The 16,509-nt window shown below is 46.3% G+C and overlaps 2 protein-coding genes across 4 annotated transcripts; one reads left to right on the plus strand and one right to left on the minus strand.

Moving 5' to 3' along the window:
- Positions 1 to 5: 5 nt before the first annotated feature.
- Positions 6 to 5,656, minus strand: parp9 (poly(ADP-ribose) polymerase family member 9). 3 transcript variants are annotated; one of them, XM_068571987.1, is made up of 7 exons: positions 5,530 to 5,656; positions 2,956 to 3,810; positions 2,368 to 2,583; positions 1,975 to 2,190; positions 1,194 to 1,721; positions 948 to 1,110; positions 6 to 828 (listed from the first exon to the last, which is right to left on the minus strand). In XM_068571987.1, the coding sequence occupies exons 2-7, from the start codon at positions 3,793 to 3,795 to the stop codon at positions 545 to 547; spliced, it is 2,247 nt and encodes a 748-aa protein (XP_068428088.1). In that variant the 5' UTR covers positions 3,796 to 3,810; positions 5,530 to 5,656; the 3' UTR covers positions 6 to 544. The 3 variants fall into 3 exon arrangements, with proteins under 3 accessions (XP_068428088.1, XP_068428087.1, XP_068428086.1); XM_068571986.1 differs by lacking the exon at positions 5,530 to 5,656 and adding an exon at positions 4,844 to 5,232; XM_068571985.1 differs by lacking the exon at positions 5,530 to 5,656 and adding an exon at positions 4,840 to 5,232.
- On the plus strand, positions 4,935 to 15,493 carry parp14rs1 (poly(ADP-ribose) polymerase family member 14-related sequence 1). Its single transcript, XM_068571983.1, has 17 exons — positions 4,935 to 5,286; positions 5,449 to 5,552; positions 6,043 to 6,073; positions 6,843 to 7,109; positions 7,395 to 7,622; positions 7,894 to 10,133; positions 10,295 to 10,525; positions 10,696 to 10,917; positions 11,694 to 11,763; positions 12,030 to 12,176; positions 12,359 to 12,421; positions 12,570 to 12,746; positions 12,874 to 13,092; positions 13,192 to 13,809; positions 13,939 to 14,075; positions 14,207 to 14,381; positions 14,618 to 15,493. Exons 1-17 carry the CDS (start codon positions 5,103 to 5,105, stop codon positions 14,902 to 14,904), a joined length of 5,400 nt encoding a protein of 1,799 aa, XP_068428084.1. The 5' UTR covers positions 4,935 to 5,102; the 3' UTR covers positions 14,905 to 15,493.
- Positions 15,494 to 16,509: the final 1,016 nt, after the last annotated feature.

Below are 16,509 nucleotides of genomic sequence, written 5' to 3' on the forward strand. Positions count from 1 at the left end.
CTGCATCGTTTAATAAAATTTCTGCAATGGAACACTCTTGACCTGCTGCCCCCAGGTGCTCCACCCAAACTAGATTAGTGTAAAACTATCCCGTTACATGATGAGATGAACTCCAAACTAAATTTAAATCAGTGGCATGTCAGTTTACAATCACAAGTAAGATTTGTTGCTCATGATTTGTATAAATCCTGCTATTAATGCAAATCTAAATCTTAACAAAGCCCCTCAGCTAAAGCTAACAGTGTAACATCGACTCATTTTTTAAGTAGAATCTTTGATAAAGAACTAATCGTGTGAATCACCCTTAAGCAACTTGTATTGGAAAAAATAGGAAAATCAAAGCACATGTCATGTCATCAGGCTAAAATATAAAATGATATCGTCTCTATTACGTATGCGATCGAGACGTACGAGAAACAGAAACTTTTCTTTACTAATAGCAAACACATAAATGAATAATGCACTTCGGTGTCCAAGAAGAATCAAACTTCCTACTCCGACATTTCTACAGAAGCCAGAAAGACGCTCAAGGCGTCGTCGCTCCTCAGGCCCTCTTACAGGTGATGACGTGCTCGGGCAGAGCTTGGTAACCGCTGAATATGACGGAGACGTCCGGTCCTCCGCTCACACTGTCGAACGTGACGAGTGGATCCGTCCCCACGGCGGGGGGCAGAATCAGACCCGGCTCACCGGGGGCGGATTTTCCCGTCAGCACGTTGGCCACCACGAAGTACAGATACTCCTCCTCTTGCTGCTTCGGCACCTTCCACAATTCCAAGGCAGTCGTTATTTTACCGGCGAAGTAGATGCCCTCTCCGAACGCTGGCTCTGTACGGAGGAACACACAGAAGGACAAACTACCGCTTAGTTTCTTTGTCTGTCGGTCTAAGAAATGAGGATCTGGTGAAAATGATTCGTTTGCACTGTTCGGAGCGGCGTTATCCTACCGCCAGGTGGCGCGTACTCCGTGTGGAATCCAATATGGCTGACCATCTCACAGAAGTGTGCAGGTATGCGTTGAAACATTTTTCGGGCAGGAGCGGTGCACTCGAGCTGGTTTCTCTTGAGTTCAAAGAGGGTCTCCAGCGTGGGGTTCTCCACTTCGTCTATCTGAACGTCGGAAAAAATACAAACTGGTCACGCAAAACAAGACACTCGAAAGTACAAACACAAGTAATGTGCACATACTGTACCTTCAATACGAGCAGCCCGTGTTTTTTGAAGCCCGACGATATCTCTGAGAACTCCGGGCTCTTGCTATCAACCAGCTTCCTTTCATAGGACAGATTCTTTGACAACATGGCGTTCAGCATGAAGCGCTCTTCCTTCGCGGCAAACTCCCTCTGGATGCTGCAGAGCAGGGCCTCCACCTGCAGCCCCGCAACTACGACGTCCTCGACCGACTCCCCGCTCACGGTCAAGCTGGCGCGACCGCCCTCGAAGAACTCCTCGATGCACAGGCCCGTTTTGAGAAGACGGGACAGCTGCAGATGCTCCTTCTCGCCGAAGTGCAGGATGAAGTTGTTGTGGATATCGACGGAGCTGGAGGGTCTGAAGAGAAGGCCGGTGAGCCACCGCTCGGCCTCACGCGTAGTTTCATTTGAGGGGCCGGTCAGGCTGATCTGTGGCGTGGGAGCTCTGCTGCTGCTGCTGTCGTCACCTTGTGTGAAGCTGGGAAGAAATGCCTTTTGCTTGAGAGACGTTATTTGTTCCTCAAAAGCCTAAAAAGAGAAGGCCGTTAAAGAAACATGTTCACCAAACGACCGTTCCTTGAGTTGTTGAGCCAGAGCATTGGCGACAGAACGTGTGTGACCGGACAAACCAACACAAGTTATTATAACAGATATTGCTTTTCACCCATCGGATTAGGATTTTTTTGTGATTACTGTCAAATAAACCTTTTAATTTAGCCCACACACACGGCTAACATGGCAAAGTTATTCGAATATCACGGCGGCGTTTTTGCAATACAACCTTAAACGTGTTGTTGTCCGAAGGAAATATGACAAAATAAACGTCCATCTTCTTCTGTGAATTCCCGGCGAAATCGGCCACGGCCTTTGACATGATCTGGGCCGATTCCTTTTTATCGAACCCGAGCGCGCCGGTGCCGATGGCGGGAAAGGAGATGGAACTGTGCTTATTCGCAGCTGCCATCCACAAGCATTCAGATATCGACTTGTAAAGAATCTGTAACGAATGAATCAGTGGACAGACAAATAGACAAGTTCAAGCTCCTGTTACGGTGCAAACACTCTGCCATGTTTTGGAGATGCGATATATTTAGTCTTCCATTTGAATACATTTACATTTTTGGATTCATCAGGATATGAACATACGATAGATCAACCTTTCACTTAAACGTACCTTCTGCGCTGCGTGTGTTCCCTTATCAGGGCAAAAGGTATGAAACACTAGTTTACAATGCAGCTTGTAGCCTTTTGTGACGTAGATGTGTCCTTCAGCTTGTGCACGATGGATATCGTCTTGCATTTTGGGACCGGCTTTCTCCAATAAAGCTTTGGAGATTTGACCAGCCTTCAAGTCTCGCGTAATTGATGTGGTGTTGACAATGATGTCCGTCTGAAAGAAAACATGCAAATATGCAGTTTGTGACAGGTACAACATTGACTTTTATTTTCACCCCTCAATATTACAGATATACATAGATATGTAGATGTTTTTAAATGAGGAATGTGCACTTGTGTGAACTATGATATGATTACTTGAGTCTCATGCCGTGATCTAAAAATATCACTGTTTCATCTGTATGTCTGAAACTTTGTTGAAACTATGTGTTACTGCTGTCTCTTGAAAAGGAGATTTTTCATCTCAATGAGGTGAAAAAACATCTTCAAAGCTTATTGATAAATATTTAAGAAATTGTGAACAAGCAGCGATTCACATTGAATGTAAAGAGTAAATAATTCTCGAAGAAACATTACAGATTAGTACCTTCTCTTCCTCAATTTTACCGCTCTTCAGCGTCAGCCGGATATTCCCAAGCTGTACAGGAGTCGCAGAGGTTTTGGCGCCGCCGCTGCCTTTTCCGCTGGCAAAGACCTGACGGCAGGCCTTTTCCATTTCTGCGACCGTGGGCTCGTCGTGGTTCACAAGGAAGACCTCTTTGGGGAGATATCCCGAAGATGAAACAAATTCATAGTAGCTTCTCACACACGTCACTATGGTTTTGGCACACTGTGGCAGGGGGTAGTTGAACAGACCAGAGCTTATGGCGGGAATGGCAACAGACTGCAGGCGGCTTTCCTTAACTTTGTCAAGAATGCTCCGGATGACCTTCTCCAACAGCCGTTCAGCCTCCAAAAACTCAGACGTAGAGTGATTTAGGAACAGGGATGGGCCCACGGCATGAATGACCTTCCAGTAGGGCAGGAACCCGGCGTTGAGGACAAGCGCATCCCCGGTTTTCACGGCACCGTGCTTTGCGACGTAATCGTCGCTCTCTCTCTGGATTTGTGCGCCGCCGGCGAGGGACAGAGCTCTAGCGAGGCCGCCGTAGTGCTGAAGACGTTCGTTCGCGGCATTCACGACGGCGTCCGCCTTGAAATCGGTGAGATCGGCCTTCCACACGGACAGCTCGACGCCGCTCCGCAGAGTGGTCGTAAACCTTTTCTCCGGGGTGGTTGTCCTCTTCTGCTGCCCCACAAAATCCACGCCGTCGATGGTGACCGAGCAGCCGAACTTGCTTTCAACGACGGCAGTCAGAGGAGAGCCACATCGTCTCACGATGCCAAGCGAAGTCCCATGAAGAGGAATATCTAATTTATTTGCCATGGTTCCTCAACAGAGCTATGGGAGAATAATAAAAAGAAGGAAAATCAACTTGTTTGAGTAAATCAGTGTCGGAAAAAATACCTTTTCAAAGTGAATCAAGACAAGAAACACAATTGAATTGATGTTACATGTTGAGCTGGATGTGTGAGAAATATGACTGTGGCTTATGGCATGAGGGGAAATATTTAGAGTTTATAGAAAATAATTTAAAATAGGGCAAACTGCAGCCAAGGCACAAAAAGGGAAATGACATTGTCATGTAGTGAGAGAACACCACAGTCTCAATTTCATAATCCTTTTGATTATTGGTTAAATTGTTACACTTCATTTATTATTATTATTATTATTATTATTATTATTATTATTATTATTGTTATTATTATACAATTCAATTCCAATAGACCTTTGAACATTTAATACACAACTTAATTCTGTTGTTGGCAGTGTTATCAAGTCGGAAAAACCCTCCTACTCATCGGAAAATAACGTAGGCGCTAACTCGCCTGTCCGTGCAGTTCTCCTTTCTCTCCAGCAGAGGGCGCCACACCAATATCCAATCTAAACAACCGATCCCCGTCTCAAATAACATGAGCCAAACGTGTCCTCGTCTCTATGAAGTACATAAAGTACACAAACCATGTGCCGATATGCTTTGTATACTTATTGGTACGTTAATTGTACAAAAAAAAACATTCATGCCTGACGTCATTGTAAAATGAAAAGCATTGGAACTGCACGAAAGAGAAATTAAATTCAAAACAGACTTCATTTTGACAGCTTCTTCGTGCACATCTTTAGTAGCCATCACATTTTTGTTTTGACTAGTCAAAGGTTTAATTACCTAAATTAAAGGCGCCATTGTTCATGTTTTTCGGTTGTTCAGACAGCGAAACGGCCACGCGCGGCGTCAACGACACACACGTCCGCGCTACTTTGAAGTCCTTCGTTAGTTTACGTCTAACTATCACGTCTCTTGTCGCCTGTTTTAAATTCAGCTAATAAAAACGAGTAAAGGGTGCAGCGTGAGATAATATGCATACTCACCCACCGGAAAGCACCGAGTGAAGCCGAAAGCGAAACGTCCAAACTCCGTCGCTGCTTTCACATGACACTGGACAGAAGCCGACCTGCGTCCTGTCTTCTGGTCCGCAACACACACACACACACTTCTGCATCAACACTTCATGGCTACACTAGGCACACACGGACAGGCGCGCGCGCACACACACTACACAAGTCTCCATTTCGTTTCCTGAGAAACAAAAGTGAAAGTAACCGCGCTGAAGCAGTGCACACTGGGCGTTGGGATGGCGACGATGGCGGACGCGTACACGTATGTTCTGCGCGTCGAGCTCGAGGACCACAGCCAACAGAAACTCAAAAACAAGTTGGTGAAATACTTCCAGAGCAAGAAGTCCAACGGCGGCGACTGCGAGGTGGAGCACGAGAATGGCAGCCGGACAGCGGTGCTGCGCTTCCGCACAGAGGAGGGTAAGCCTGGCCCGAGAAACTAGACCCCGGCGTGCCTTGTCATGAACACATACTAATTATAACAATAATAATAAAAACATGTCCACTCACACTCATTATAATCAAGCGACTTCTAAACTGAGGGTGGTTGAATGTGTGTTTTCTCTCTTTCTCTTATTAAAGACCAGCAAAATGTCTTGGAGAAAAAGGCGCACCAGATAAGTTTGGACAAAGGTGTTTGGTTGAAGATGACAGTTCACTTACCGACCGACGTCACAGCAGCGCAGGTGAGGATGACGTCTATCTTGTGAGACATTAGGGGGTGACATTATTTTTTGGATCCCCCGTCTCTCAGTTCTTGCTTTCCAGTTGTAAAGGCGGAGTGTTACTGGGCCCAGGAGCAAATTAACACTTCACATGAAAAAGCTGGAACCCTTCCTGAGCCTGTAACGGCACAGTTGGTCTCCTTCACGAGCTGAACAAGGTAATAAAATACAGATGTATTATTAAAAAAGGCTCGCAGTGTGGCCCACAGGTCGGGTTCACCGGTGTGTCACGTGACTAATCATAAACAGCTTGAGGCCTTTCTGCATGACGTGACTCATCTTGTTATTGAAGAGGTCCAAACCAAAAGTACAACACACACACGACTCGCTGCTGCGGCCTGTGACTTCCTTCTGGGCATTGTTCCATGTTGAACTGGTTATATGTGATGTCAAAGTGATGAATAGAACAAATATATATTATATATTGATTTATTTTCTCCAATCTCTGCAGGAAGCTCCAACTGATGAACGCAACACAATATGTAAGTAAAAAAAAAAAAGCCTAAAATGTTGCATTAACATCCACTTGGGCTCAAGTAGTAGCTGATTATAATGTGATGAAGAGAACATATTGGTAGCAATAAATACAAATAAACTGTTTTATCAGCTTTATCCATTTTCCGGATTTCTTTTTTAATCATACCATTACTGTTTCTTTTTTTTGTCAATATATATGCATACATTTTTAGTCAATACAGTCTATTAATAACAACATTTGGTGCATGTGGTCGGCAGTTTTATTTGAATTAACCTCAATTGTCTTATAAATATGTGGTTGTAAAACAACTATCCAAACACTTTTCTTAACCCTTCCAGCCCCGAGAGATAAACACACAAAAAGAAAGCGCATGCAAATAAGACGCAACCACAAGCAAATTAAAAATCCTTTTTACCAGTTTGACGATGCAGAAGAGTTTTTTTTTTTAGTGTTACAAATAGAGAAATGTGCCGTGAGAAGTTGTTTACAAAAAGTGTTGAAGCGACGCACACAGCTAATGAGCAAATATAATAATATTTAGCAAAAGGCTTGCGTTGGATGCACAGCAGATACCTGCAATAACATCTGAATCAGGTGATCACATCGCTTCAACATTTAAAAAATACATAAATTAAAGATGTGACAAATCTGTTTGGCCACCGCAATGAATCCAATGTGGGAAACTCTTGGAATAAACTGAATTAGAGAGATCCTTCGAGGTCGGCTGTTATTCAGTGTGTGACTATCTCTAAACCCTCACGTCACGCTCACAGCGAACGTCTCCGTCAATGACGAGCAACCGAGTGCCGGCGACGCCGAGGTTCAACCAATGGAGACGGGCAGAGGAGATGAGACCGCAGACGAGGAGCCGCGCTCCACTTCCGCCATTTTGGGAAATATCACAGACAACCAGGAGTTCCTGGAGATGCTGGTGGAGAACGTCCTGAAGGATTCAGACTCTCCTTCTGCCGCACAAAACTTCACTCTGGAAGTCATTCCTGACATCTCCTCTGCTGTGGTGACTTTCCAGAGTGGAAAAGGTGCTCATTTACTCTCTGGCATGACTGTGGTCATTTTTAGATGTTAAAGTCAATTTTTTTTGTCAATTTTTTCACATGTGCAAACATACAGAAGATTGAATGTACGATTCTCTTCTGTCCAACATAAAAGTGAATAATAATAACATGCAAAACAGTTTAAAAGTTTAAAAGAACACTCTGACATCATGGTGTCTTTGGCATATCGCATTTGACGTACAGTAAAGCTGTTCCTTGTTTTTGTTGTTTCCTCACTGCCTTCCATTTTTTTTCATCACTATCTCACAGAAAACTCTGATTTCGTGACGAGATGCCCCCAAAACAGGACGTTCACGAAGAAGGGACTATCAGTCCGGCCTCTAGAAGTCACAGACCAAGTCGTCGTTGAAGACATACGACATTTCAACGACGACGACCTCATCCGCCTTTATTTTGAGAATGCAGGAGGGGAAGTGAAGGACGCCGAGCTGAACGAATCGGAGCAGTGTGTCATCATCACCTTTGAAGACCGGAAAGGTCAGTGTGTTTACACTACATATTAAATGTTACTGTCATCAGAGAGTGACACCTTTTTAATAGAAATCCATACAGTGTAACAATTTACGCACACTGGGACGTTGTAGCAATGTTGTAGCAATGCATAGTGTATAAAGATACAATGAGCAATACTATCATCATATTTTGGTGCAATACTGTTATATCTTTTATATTTTGTGCCTTATTTTTTGTGCATATGACAGTAAAAACATCTTGAATTTAACATTTTATTGTTTTTATTTACTCGTAGCTGTTAATAAAATCCTAAAGAAGACCCATCGCTTCAAGGAGAAAGAGATCAGAGTTTATCCTTTTTATAAATCTTTGGGCGTGGCCCTCTACGGCAAAGACACGCCCCCGCTAAAGCTCCCCGCTGCTGTCTCTGAGTCCGTCGACGCCGCCGTCTGGAGATACCTGAATGACAATCAGTCGGCTGCAAAGATCATTCACAGCCAGATGGCGAAAGACTTCTGCGCCGTGAACCTCGAGAAATCCGCCGTGTGCTTGAGCCCGCTTTCTTCGCTACTGCAGCAGAAAGAGGCCAAAGTCCTCATCAAACAATGGAGAGATACCGTAAAGCTGGCCTTTACACAAGCTCTGTCCAATTTCAAGTCCCTGAAGCTTCAGCCAGAGCTCGATGCATGGGAGGAGTCCGAGAAGAAGATCAGAGAGACGCTACTGACGGAGGATGTGGTTGTAGTGCCTGAAAAAGCCAGCGGCGTCTTATCAGTGGCCGGTCTTAAGGCCGACGTCGACAGACTAAAGCCGACTCTTTTCGAAGTCGTTAAGAAGATCGCCAGTAGGTTGCACAGGGAGAGATCAAGCGTGACCCAAGAGATCAAAGTGCTGCCGTCAATTTACCACATCCTGAGTAGAGACGGTCTTCAGGACAAGCTGCTCCAGGTGTACCCGGAGCTCAAAATGTCCTTCAGGAAAGACGGAGGAGGGTATTTCATAGTCACTGGCTACAGGGAGGAGATTTCTGCAGCAAACAGCGTCGTATATAGCGCCATGCTCGCACTGAAACGTCAGAATTTAGAAATTAATAAGTATGTGCTTGGCTGGTTGAGGGATGACCAACAAGAGGAGCTGACGAACGCTCTCCTCACATCCGAAGGAATAAATGCAGCGTTTGAGATCAACGCTCACAGGGTGCAGCTCGTCGCTGCTTCCGACCGAGAGCTGAGCGACGCCGAAGACCATCTGAAGACGCTGCTGATATCTCAGAACATTGACGTTGAAGACACTAAGGCGCTGGCGAAGCCAGGGTGGCAGGACCTGGTCAGTCGGTTCGAGAACGCCGACAAAAAGTCGTGCGGGAGAATTCAAATCCACACCGCCGGCCAACAAGTCGTGGTGTGCGGTCACAGGGACGGCGTCAAAACGGTTAGCGACACACTTGACGACTTCTTGACACAGAATGCTCACGTTGAAGAAACCGTCGTGGTCAAGCCCAACATCGTAGTGGAATACATTGCAAAGGTTAACGCGTCTTGGTTGGAGCCGGTGGAAGACAGGGTGGTGGTGTCTTACAGAAAGGAGGCCATCTGTGTCAGCGGCTGCAGGGTGGATGTCGCAGAGTGCAAGGACTTGGTCGACGACCGGGTCTCGTCCGTGGTCTTTGACACTTTAACGATCTCCAAGCCCGGAGTGAAGACGTTATTCAAAACTAAAGCAGGTCTGTATGTTTCGTTACTCTGGAGTGAGACCGGCTGCCTGGTCCAGCTGGTTGACTGCTTGCCAAAGCCTGTGATTAAAGCGCCGAAGTCTGTGTATCAGCTTCAGACACGCGATGGCGTGGAAATAGCTGTCTGCAAGGCGGACATGTGCAGTTACCCGGTGCATACCGTCGTCAATGCCTCTAATTCGGGCTTAAAAAACGACGGAGGTCTTTCAAAAGCACTTCTAAATGCCGCCGGACCCCAGTTTCAGGTCGAGTGTGACAAACGGATTAACTTAAACGGGCAGCTCAAGCCCGGGGACTGTGTCATAACCGACGCCGGGGGTCAGCTTTGCTGCAAAAAGGTCATCCATGCAGTGGGACCCCAGTTTGATCCGGCCAATTCCCAGGGGTCCGTGGCGCAGTTGGTACGAGCCATTAAAGGAAGCCTGGAGCTCGCTGAGAAGAACGGCTGCGACTCGGTGGCGCTGCCCGCCGTCAGCAGAAACCAAGGCTTCCCTCTGAATCTGTGTGCCGACACCGTGGTCGAGACAGTGAAGCGACACTGCGACGACAAGTCTGGCAAAAACACCCTGAGGAGGATCCATTTTGTGAACAACGACGACGGCGCCGTTCAGGCGATGGAGGCGGCGGTCAGACAGCAGTTTGGAAATGGCGGCGTCAGTCATTCGCTACCAACTCTCCTCACCAGCACCATCAAGCCTCCTCTTGTGAGCCCTGCTGCAGCTGACCCAAACTGCTTGGGTCAAGTGAACACCAAAGAGGGCCTGGGCATCACTCTCACGAAGGGAAATATCGAGAATGCAACGGTAAATTAATTTGAGATTGAACACATTGTACTAGAGTATGTAGCAGTAACTAGCAAGCCGACCCTGTCGCTCTGGAGAATCCTCACGACTGATTGTGGTCTCGATTGACTGATTCTTACGCCACTGATCCTCGACTTGTCCATCTGTTCACACGCTTTCAGACGGACGTGACGGTCAACACCGTGGCTGAAGATCTCGCACTGAACAAAGGTGTGGTTTCAGTCGCCATCTTGAGACAGGCTGGATCCAAACTCCAGCAGTTGGTAACTGCAAATCAAGCTAGCGGGAATATCGGCGAGGTCATCGTTACCGACGGCTGCAGGCTGAACAGCAAACGCATCTTTCACGCTGTTGCACCTCATTGGGACCAGGGACAAGGCACCGCTGAAAAGGTGAGGTGTAACATGGCGGCCATTTTTGTTGTGACTTGTCTGACCTAAATTTGACAAAAGGTCGTAGGTCTTCCTCTTAAATTACCCCGCTTGTCATGTAAACCATGATGTGGCTGATTTCTGCTGATCTTGCACCCCGATATTGATGGTTTGCATGCTTTGCCTTCCAGCACTTGAGTGGCCTTTTAAAGGACTGCTTGGCCAAGGCAGAGAACAGCGGTCTGACCTCCATGTCCTTCCCCGCCATCGGCACTGGAAACCTTGGGTTCCCTAAAGATCTCGCAGCATCAGTGATGTTGGATGAAATCGTGGCGTTTAGCAGCAACAAACAGCCGAAGCACTTGAAGAAGGTCGTGATCATCCTTTACCCACAAGATGCACCGACCATCCAGGTAAGGAAAGAGAAACAAGCTTCACTACTCCCCACCATTAGCCATGAAAATAATTTGCATAAACACATTGAAAAACCTGTGCATAGTTAGTCAGGACTTTAGTCGGACTATGCTCTCTCTGCAACTGCTGTTATCCGAATATACATGGCAGTGAATAAATCGAATCATTGGCCGAAAGCATGTCATATCCGATACGATAGGTGGCGCTGTTTTCATTACATGTAGTGGTGATACAGCCATCTCCTCTTGACCTCTTCACTCTTCATAATGGAGAGAAACCCGCTAGCTTCGGTGGTTGTCGGGGAGCTAGCGCAGAGCAAACAGGGAACTAGCAGCAGCGCTAGCTGGCTACATCAGGGAGCTATCGTCTTGTAACCCGACTTTTACTTTTGTTTGTTTCTGCCGGCCGTGACAACTTATCGTCTCTTTCGACTTCTGGGTCACGACCTGGGAGGGAGGAGGCGGCGGGATCTTGAGCATGCGCACAAACGCATTGTCCAGCTCCGATTCAGCGTTTACATGCAGCGTTATTCGAATTATCAGTCGAATTGAGTTATCCAGGGGTGTCAATCGGACCGTAGTCGGACCGCAGTTATTCGAATAAAGGTGTTTACATGAACGGGATGATTCGATTTTAGTCCGACTATCGTAATAATTTGATTTTTTTAGCAATATCGACCAATAACAACTCACTACCAGCACTACTCAACAAAGAGGGATTCTGTTTAGTGTGTTTCTTCTGTTTTATTGTGATATTTGGTGTCTTTGTGCTTCAGAGTTTCACTGACGTGTTCACAAAGAAGTTCCCAAACGTCTCGATGCCCACGAGTCCCCCACAAAGTCAAGGTAGGCAACAAGGTTTTGATGTTCAGTTACGATGTAATGCTGCATTTTACGTTTGTGTCAGGATTAAAATAACAGCTCATATTTTTAAGGTGAAGCACTTTAAATAAAAAATAAAAACATCTTTTTGCAACGATATATGTAAAGGTGAAACAGAAAAATATTCTATTGGATGTAAATAACTTAAATGGTTCAGGATTGATCAAATTGCCGATCTAATGGTTAAACTAGTTTTTTGCATCGCTGTTGATTCTTTATTTCGTCTCAAGGTCCGTTCTCTAAAGTCGTCTCGAGCTCGACGATGCACGAGAGCAAAATGGGAGGCGTGACCGTGCAGGCGGTCACGGGAGACATCACCGTGGAGACCTCGGACGTCATCGTCAACTCCTCCAATGAAAAATTCTCTCTCAAGTCGGGTAAATGACAGCCAGAACTGGAACGCAAAATAAGCGTAAATTAGATTTAATGTACACATTTACACGTCGTGGAAGCTACTTTTCACTACAAGGCGACATGTTTGACATGTGAATCCCACACACGGTCAAATCCAATATATATTTAGATTATTTCCATGATGTTTGTTCTAATATCCCTCCAGGAGTATCCAAGGCCATTCTGGATGCAGCGGGTCAGGCTGTGGAAGCAGAATGCACGACCCTCAGTAAGAAACCATTTACACAAAGACTTGAGCTCAGTGTCACATTGATTCACCGTTCATTTATCTTGCTTGGCACTGTAATAAAATGGTTAAAAAGAGTCAATCATTAAGCCAATTCTCTATTCATATCTTCACCTGTCAATAACTTCAGGTGCCCAGGCCAACCCAGGCATGATAATGACCCAGCCAGGCAACCTCAAGTGCAAGAAGATCCTCCACATAGCTGGACAGACGGACCCAGTAAAAATCCAGAAGGTTGTGAAAGACGCTCTGCAAATGTGCGTGACCAACTCGTACACCTCGGTCTCATTTCCTGCCATTGGTACAGGTGAGATGTGTGAGCAGGACCCCTCCTGGTTGAGGTGTTTGTGTACATGTATGACACGCGACAGCTTCTTTTGCTGCACACTTTGTAGTAAAAAGTCTGCAATCAATCTATGCCGCACCACTTTTAGGTCAAGGCAACGTACAGGCGAAGCAGGTGGCGGACGCCATGTTGGATGCCGTGATCGATGTGTTGAGCCAGAAGCCTCCCGGCACCCTGCAAACCGTTCGGATCGTTATTTTCCAGCCGCCCATGCTGAAAGACTTCTACAACAGCATGCACCAAAGGGAAGCCGCCGACCCCAAAGACAAGGGTGGGTTCTGGGGAAACCTCGGCTCCAAACTCAAATGTATGTGCAGGAGAATCCTTTTGGTGCTTCTTCCATCCATGATCACTTTTTTTTTTAAATGTTCAACCCTAACGCAGATCTCTGAATTTGTCCGTTCAGCATTGCTAACGGGAGTGACAAGTGTTGACAAGCCACAGAGGCACGGGGATTTTGTCGTCGAGGCTGTGAAAGTGGACCCCGTCTCGTTCCACATCTGCGGCGAGTCGCAGGCCCGAGTGGACGACGCCAAACAGCGGCTCGATCACATGATAACCCAAGAACAACACACCCTCTGCATCCCGGACAAAGCTATCCTATGTTTCTCCGACGCGGACCACCGGCGCCTCGTGGACATCCAGAAGACCATGGACCTGACGATCAGGACCGAGAGCAAGGACGGTCAGGCCTCATTGACCGTCGACGGGCTCAGCAAGGACGTGCTCAAGGCCAGCAACGAGATCCATGCCATGCTGAGGTCGGCGAGGGATAAGGAGGAGCTGCAGAAGAAAGCGGCGCAGGCGGGCGTGGCGGCGGACTGGCAGTACCAGCCGCAGGGGCTTCAGTTCCAGAGTTTCGATTCGATGACCAACTTGCAGCTGGAGCAAGCTTTGGAAAACAAGCAAACGAGCGTAAAAGTTCGAGTCCTGGGTCGAGACTACACTGTCGCCATGCCTAAGGGACCTGCCACTGACACCAAGGGGAAAATCCTCCAGATAAAGCGCATCGACAAGCTGAAAGGTATCTGACCTCCTCTGATGAGTAGAAACATGTTAGCTGTCGCCACTTCAGCTGGGTGTTAGCAGTAGTTCTCCGAATTGTCGTCTAATGTATGTCATCTGGTCGTGGTTTTGTTTGTTACGCCGCTAGACGTAGACACGCCTGAACACTGGGATGTGATGCTAGCCAACACCTCGAGTCAGGTCATCCTCATCAAGGCTGGGACGGCAGAGCACACCGAAATCCTCCAGCTGTTCCAGGCCACGTGCAAACAACCCGTTGTTAAGGTAGACTGCATTTTAACGCATCGATCGCATATCGCCTTTTTTGATCGGTCACATCACATTTATTAAAAATGCATGATCGGGAAAAGCAGACGAACAACGTACCGTTCTCCCCTCCTCCTTTTTTTTTTTAGATCGAGAGGATCCAGAACCCTGCACTGTGGAAGAGCCTACAGATCAAAAAGCGCGACATGGAGCGGAGGAACAATCACAGCAACAACGAGAAACGCCTCTTCCACGGCACCTGTCCCAACACGGTGGCCCACATCAACGAGCACGGCTTCAACAGGAGCTACGCAGGGAAGAACGGTGAGGACACTTAAAAGATGTGAAAACGTCTTCTGAAAACAGGAAGACCATGAGGATGCCTTGGTGCCGATGGCTAGTTTTTACATCACTATGACGCGTATGCTTTTTTATAATCGGTTTCCTGTACCTCGGTTTAATTCCAATAGACGTTTTAGACGCCACAGTTGTAGCTTTCTTGCATCTACTTTTTGAAGTGGCGTTGCAGCTTAACTCAATATCTTTCTGCACTTTTTCAGCTGCGCATTACGGCAACGGCACATACTTTGCCGTCAACGCCCAATACTCGGCCCAGGACACCTATTCCAAGCCCGCGGCCAACGGGGAGAAGTGCATGTACCTCTGTCGAGTGCTGACGGGGGATTTCGCCGTCGGGAAGGCCGGCATGATCGCGCCGCCGGCCAAGGGCCCCGCCTCCATTCAGCTGTACGACAGCGTCGTGGACAACGTGGCCAAACCCAACATGTTCGTCATCTTCCACGACACCCAGGCGTGTCCAGAGTACTTGATTACATTCAGCAAGTGACACGGCCGTGCACTCTCCCTTCACCCCTCCACCCTCCAAAAAAAAAGAGCCTTTTGACGATGCCTTACAACATTAAATCACTGTTTGCCATGAATCACAAGCTGATTCATGTTTGTTCTTGAGATATTTGGTCTAAACTTAATAATATAATAAGTTTCTGGTTTACAAGCAACCTGTAATGATCACTACGGGTCGGTTATGAAGGTATTAATACTCAGATCCATGCAGTGCCTTCAAATAATCCCTTAGGTACGGAGTAATCATGCAAGAAGAAACCAAAGAATGAACGGTATGTTGTTGCTTTGTGATTTCCCCGTGTGGGGCCTGTGGGGCGACAGTGGAAAGCACCTGGAGCGGCTCCAGGGAATGATGGGATGGCGCCAGCTTGTCAATCAGGTCACCGAACACTTTTGGTTTTGAAAGGAAAAGTAAAAGTTAACTGTTGTTCCAGTAAACCAGCCTGCACAAATGAAAGTTAATACGAGCACATTGATGTGTTGATTGCTCTTTGTGTATGTAATGATGCAAAGTAAATTGCTCCACTTCAATATTTGTATCTAGCTTTTGCTGATTAAACAAAGTGAAATTATTAGTTTTAGTCTTTTTGTTTGGTTTTCCTCTAACAAACAGAAGAAGGCTGAGTATGACACTGGTTCTTCATTTGGAGAAGATTTCCAACATGTCATCATATACCCTTTAGTTTACCTCTCAGCGTTATTTAACATAATACAATGATTGTCCAGAATTATTTTTGACATTTTGTTTTTAACACAGGCACCAATGTTTGATTCATCACTTGTTTTTTCAACTTCAGACCAATAAGTTTATCAAAAAGCCTTCACAATGATATCAAAGGTTGTTAAGTCCTTGTATTCAAGTGTTCAAGCACATTAATACTCCATAAGTGATATTTTATAAGAATTAGGTCTTGGAAAGTCACACACCTGTTCGTCACAGCTCTTTAACGAGTTCCTCGTGCTCTCTGGCGCCCCCTGCAGGTGAGTCTGCATCAGTGCAGACACATTTCCTCCTGAAGAGCATTCATTTTCTCGAGACATCGGAGGTGCTTTACGTACTTAAACAGAAACACAACACTGTCAATGTGACTTATTTGGATTTTTTAAATTGGCCAAGTCACAACAACATTTACTGTAACACAATTATATATAAAAAACAAAACAAAAAAAAACATGACGAGTACCGCATACAAATAAAATAAAGCTGTAGAAGTAAAACTACTACTACTACTACTACTACTACTACTACTACTACTACTAATAATAATAATAATAATAAATCCGCTGCTATAGTGTAAGGTGGCTTTTATTTTTGGGGTGGAATTTCTTGTGTTGTTGCTGCGCGCGTTCCCCACCCATGCGCGCAGGTGTGTCTACCTGCTTTTTTGGAAGTTTCAAACGCGGAAGTTTTTTTTAAGGACCGTCACAACTCGCTTGGCCCCTATGGACTGCGCGGTAGCCCGGCGGCCCCGTTTCACGTCCCCCCACAGAGCCGTGCCAAAGTGAGCCCAAGAAACACGCGAGAACACACCCGGACAGGGTTCAGGAACCTCGGGAAAAACCGACCGACCGACCGACCGACCCCTCC

Source organism: Clinocottus analis, unplaced genomic scaffold, assembly GCF_023055335.1.
Source record: "Clinocottus analis isolate CAN_PGR_092001 unplaced genomic scaffold, fCliAna1.0.p SCAF_12, whole genome shotgun sequence".
Taxonomy (NCBI): Eukaryota; Metazoa; Chordata; class Actinopteri; order Perciformes; family Cottidae; genus Clinocottus; species Clinocottus analis.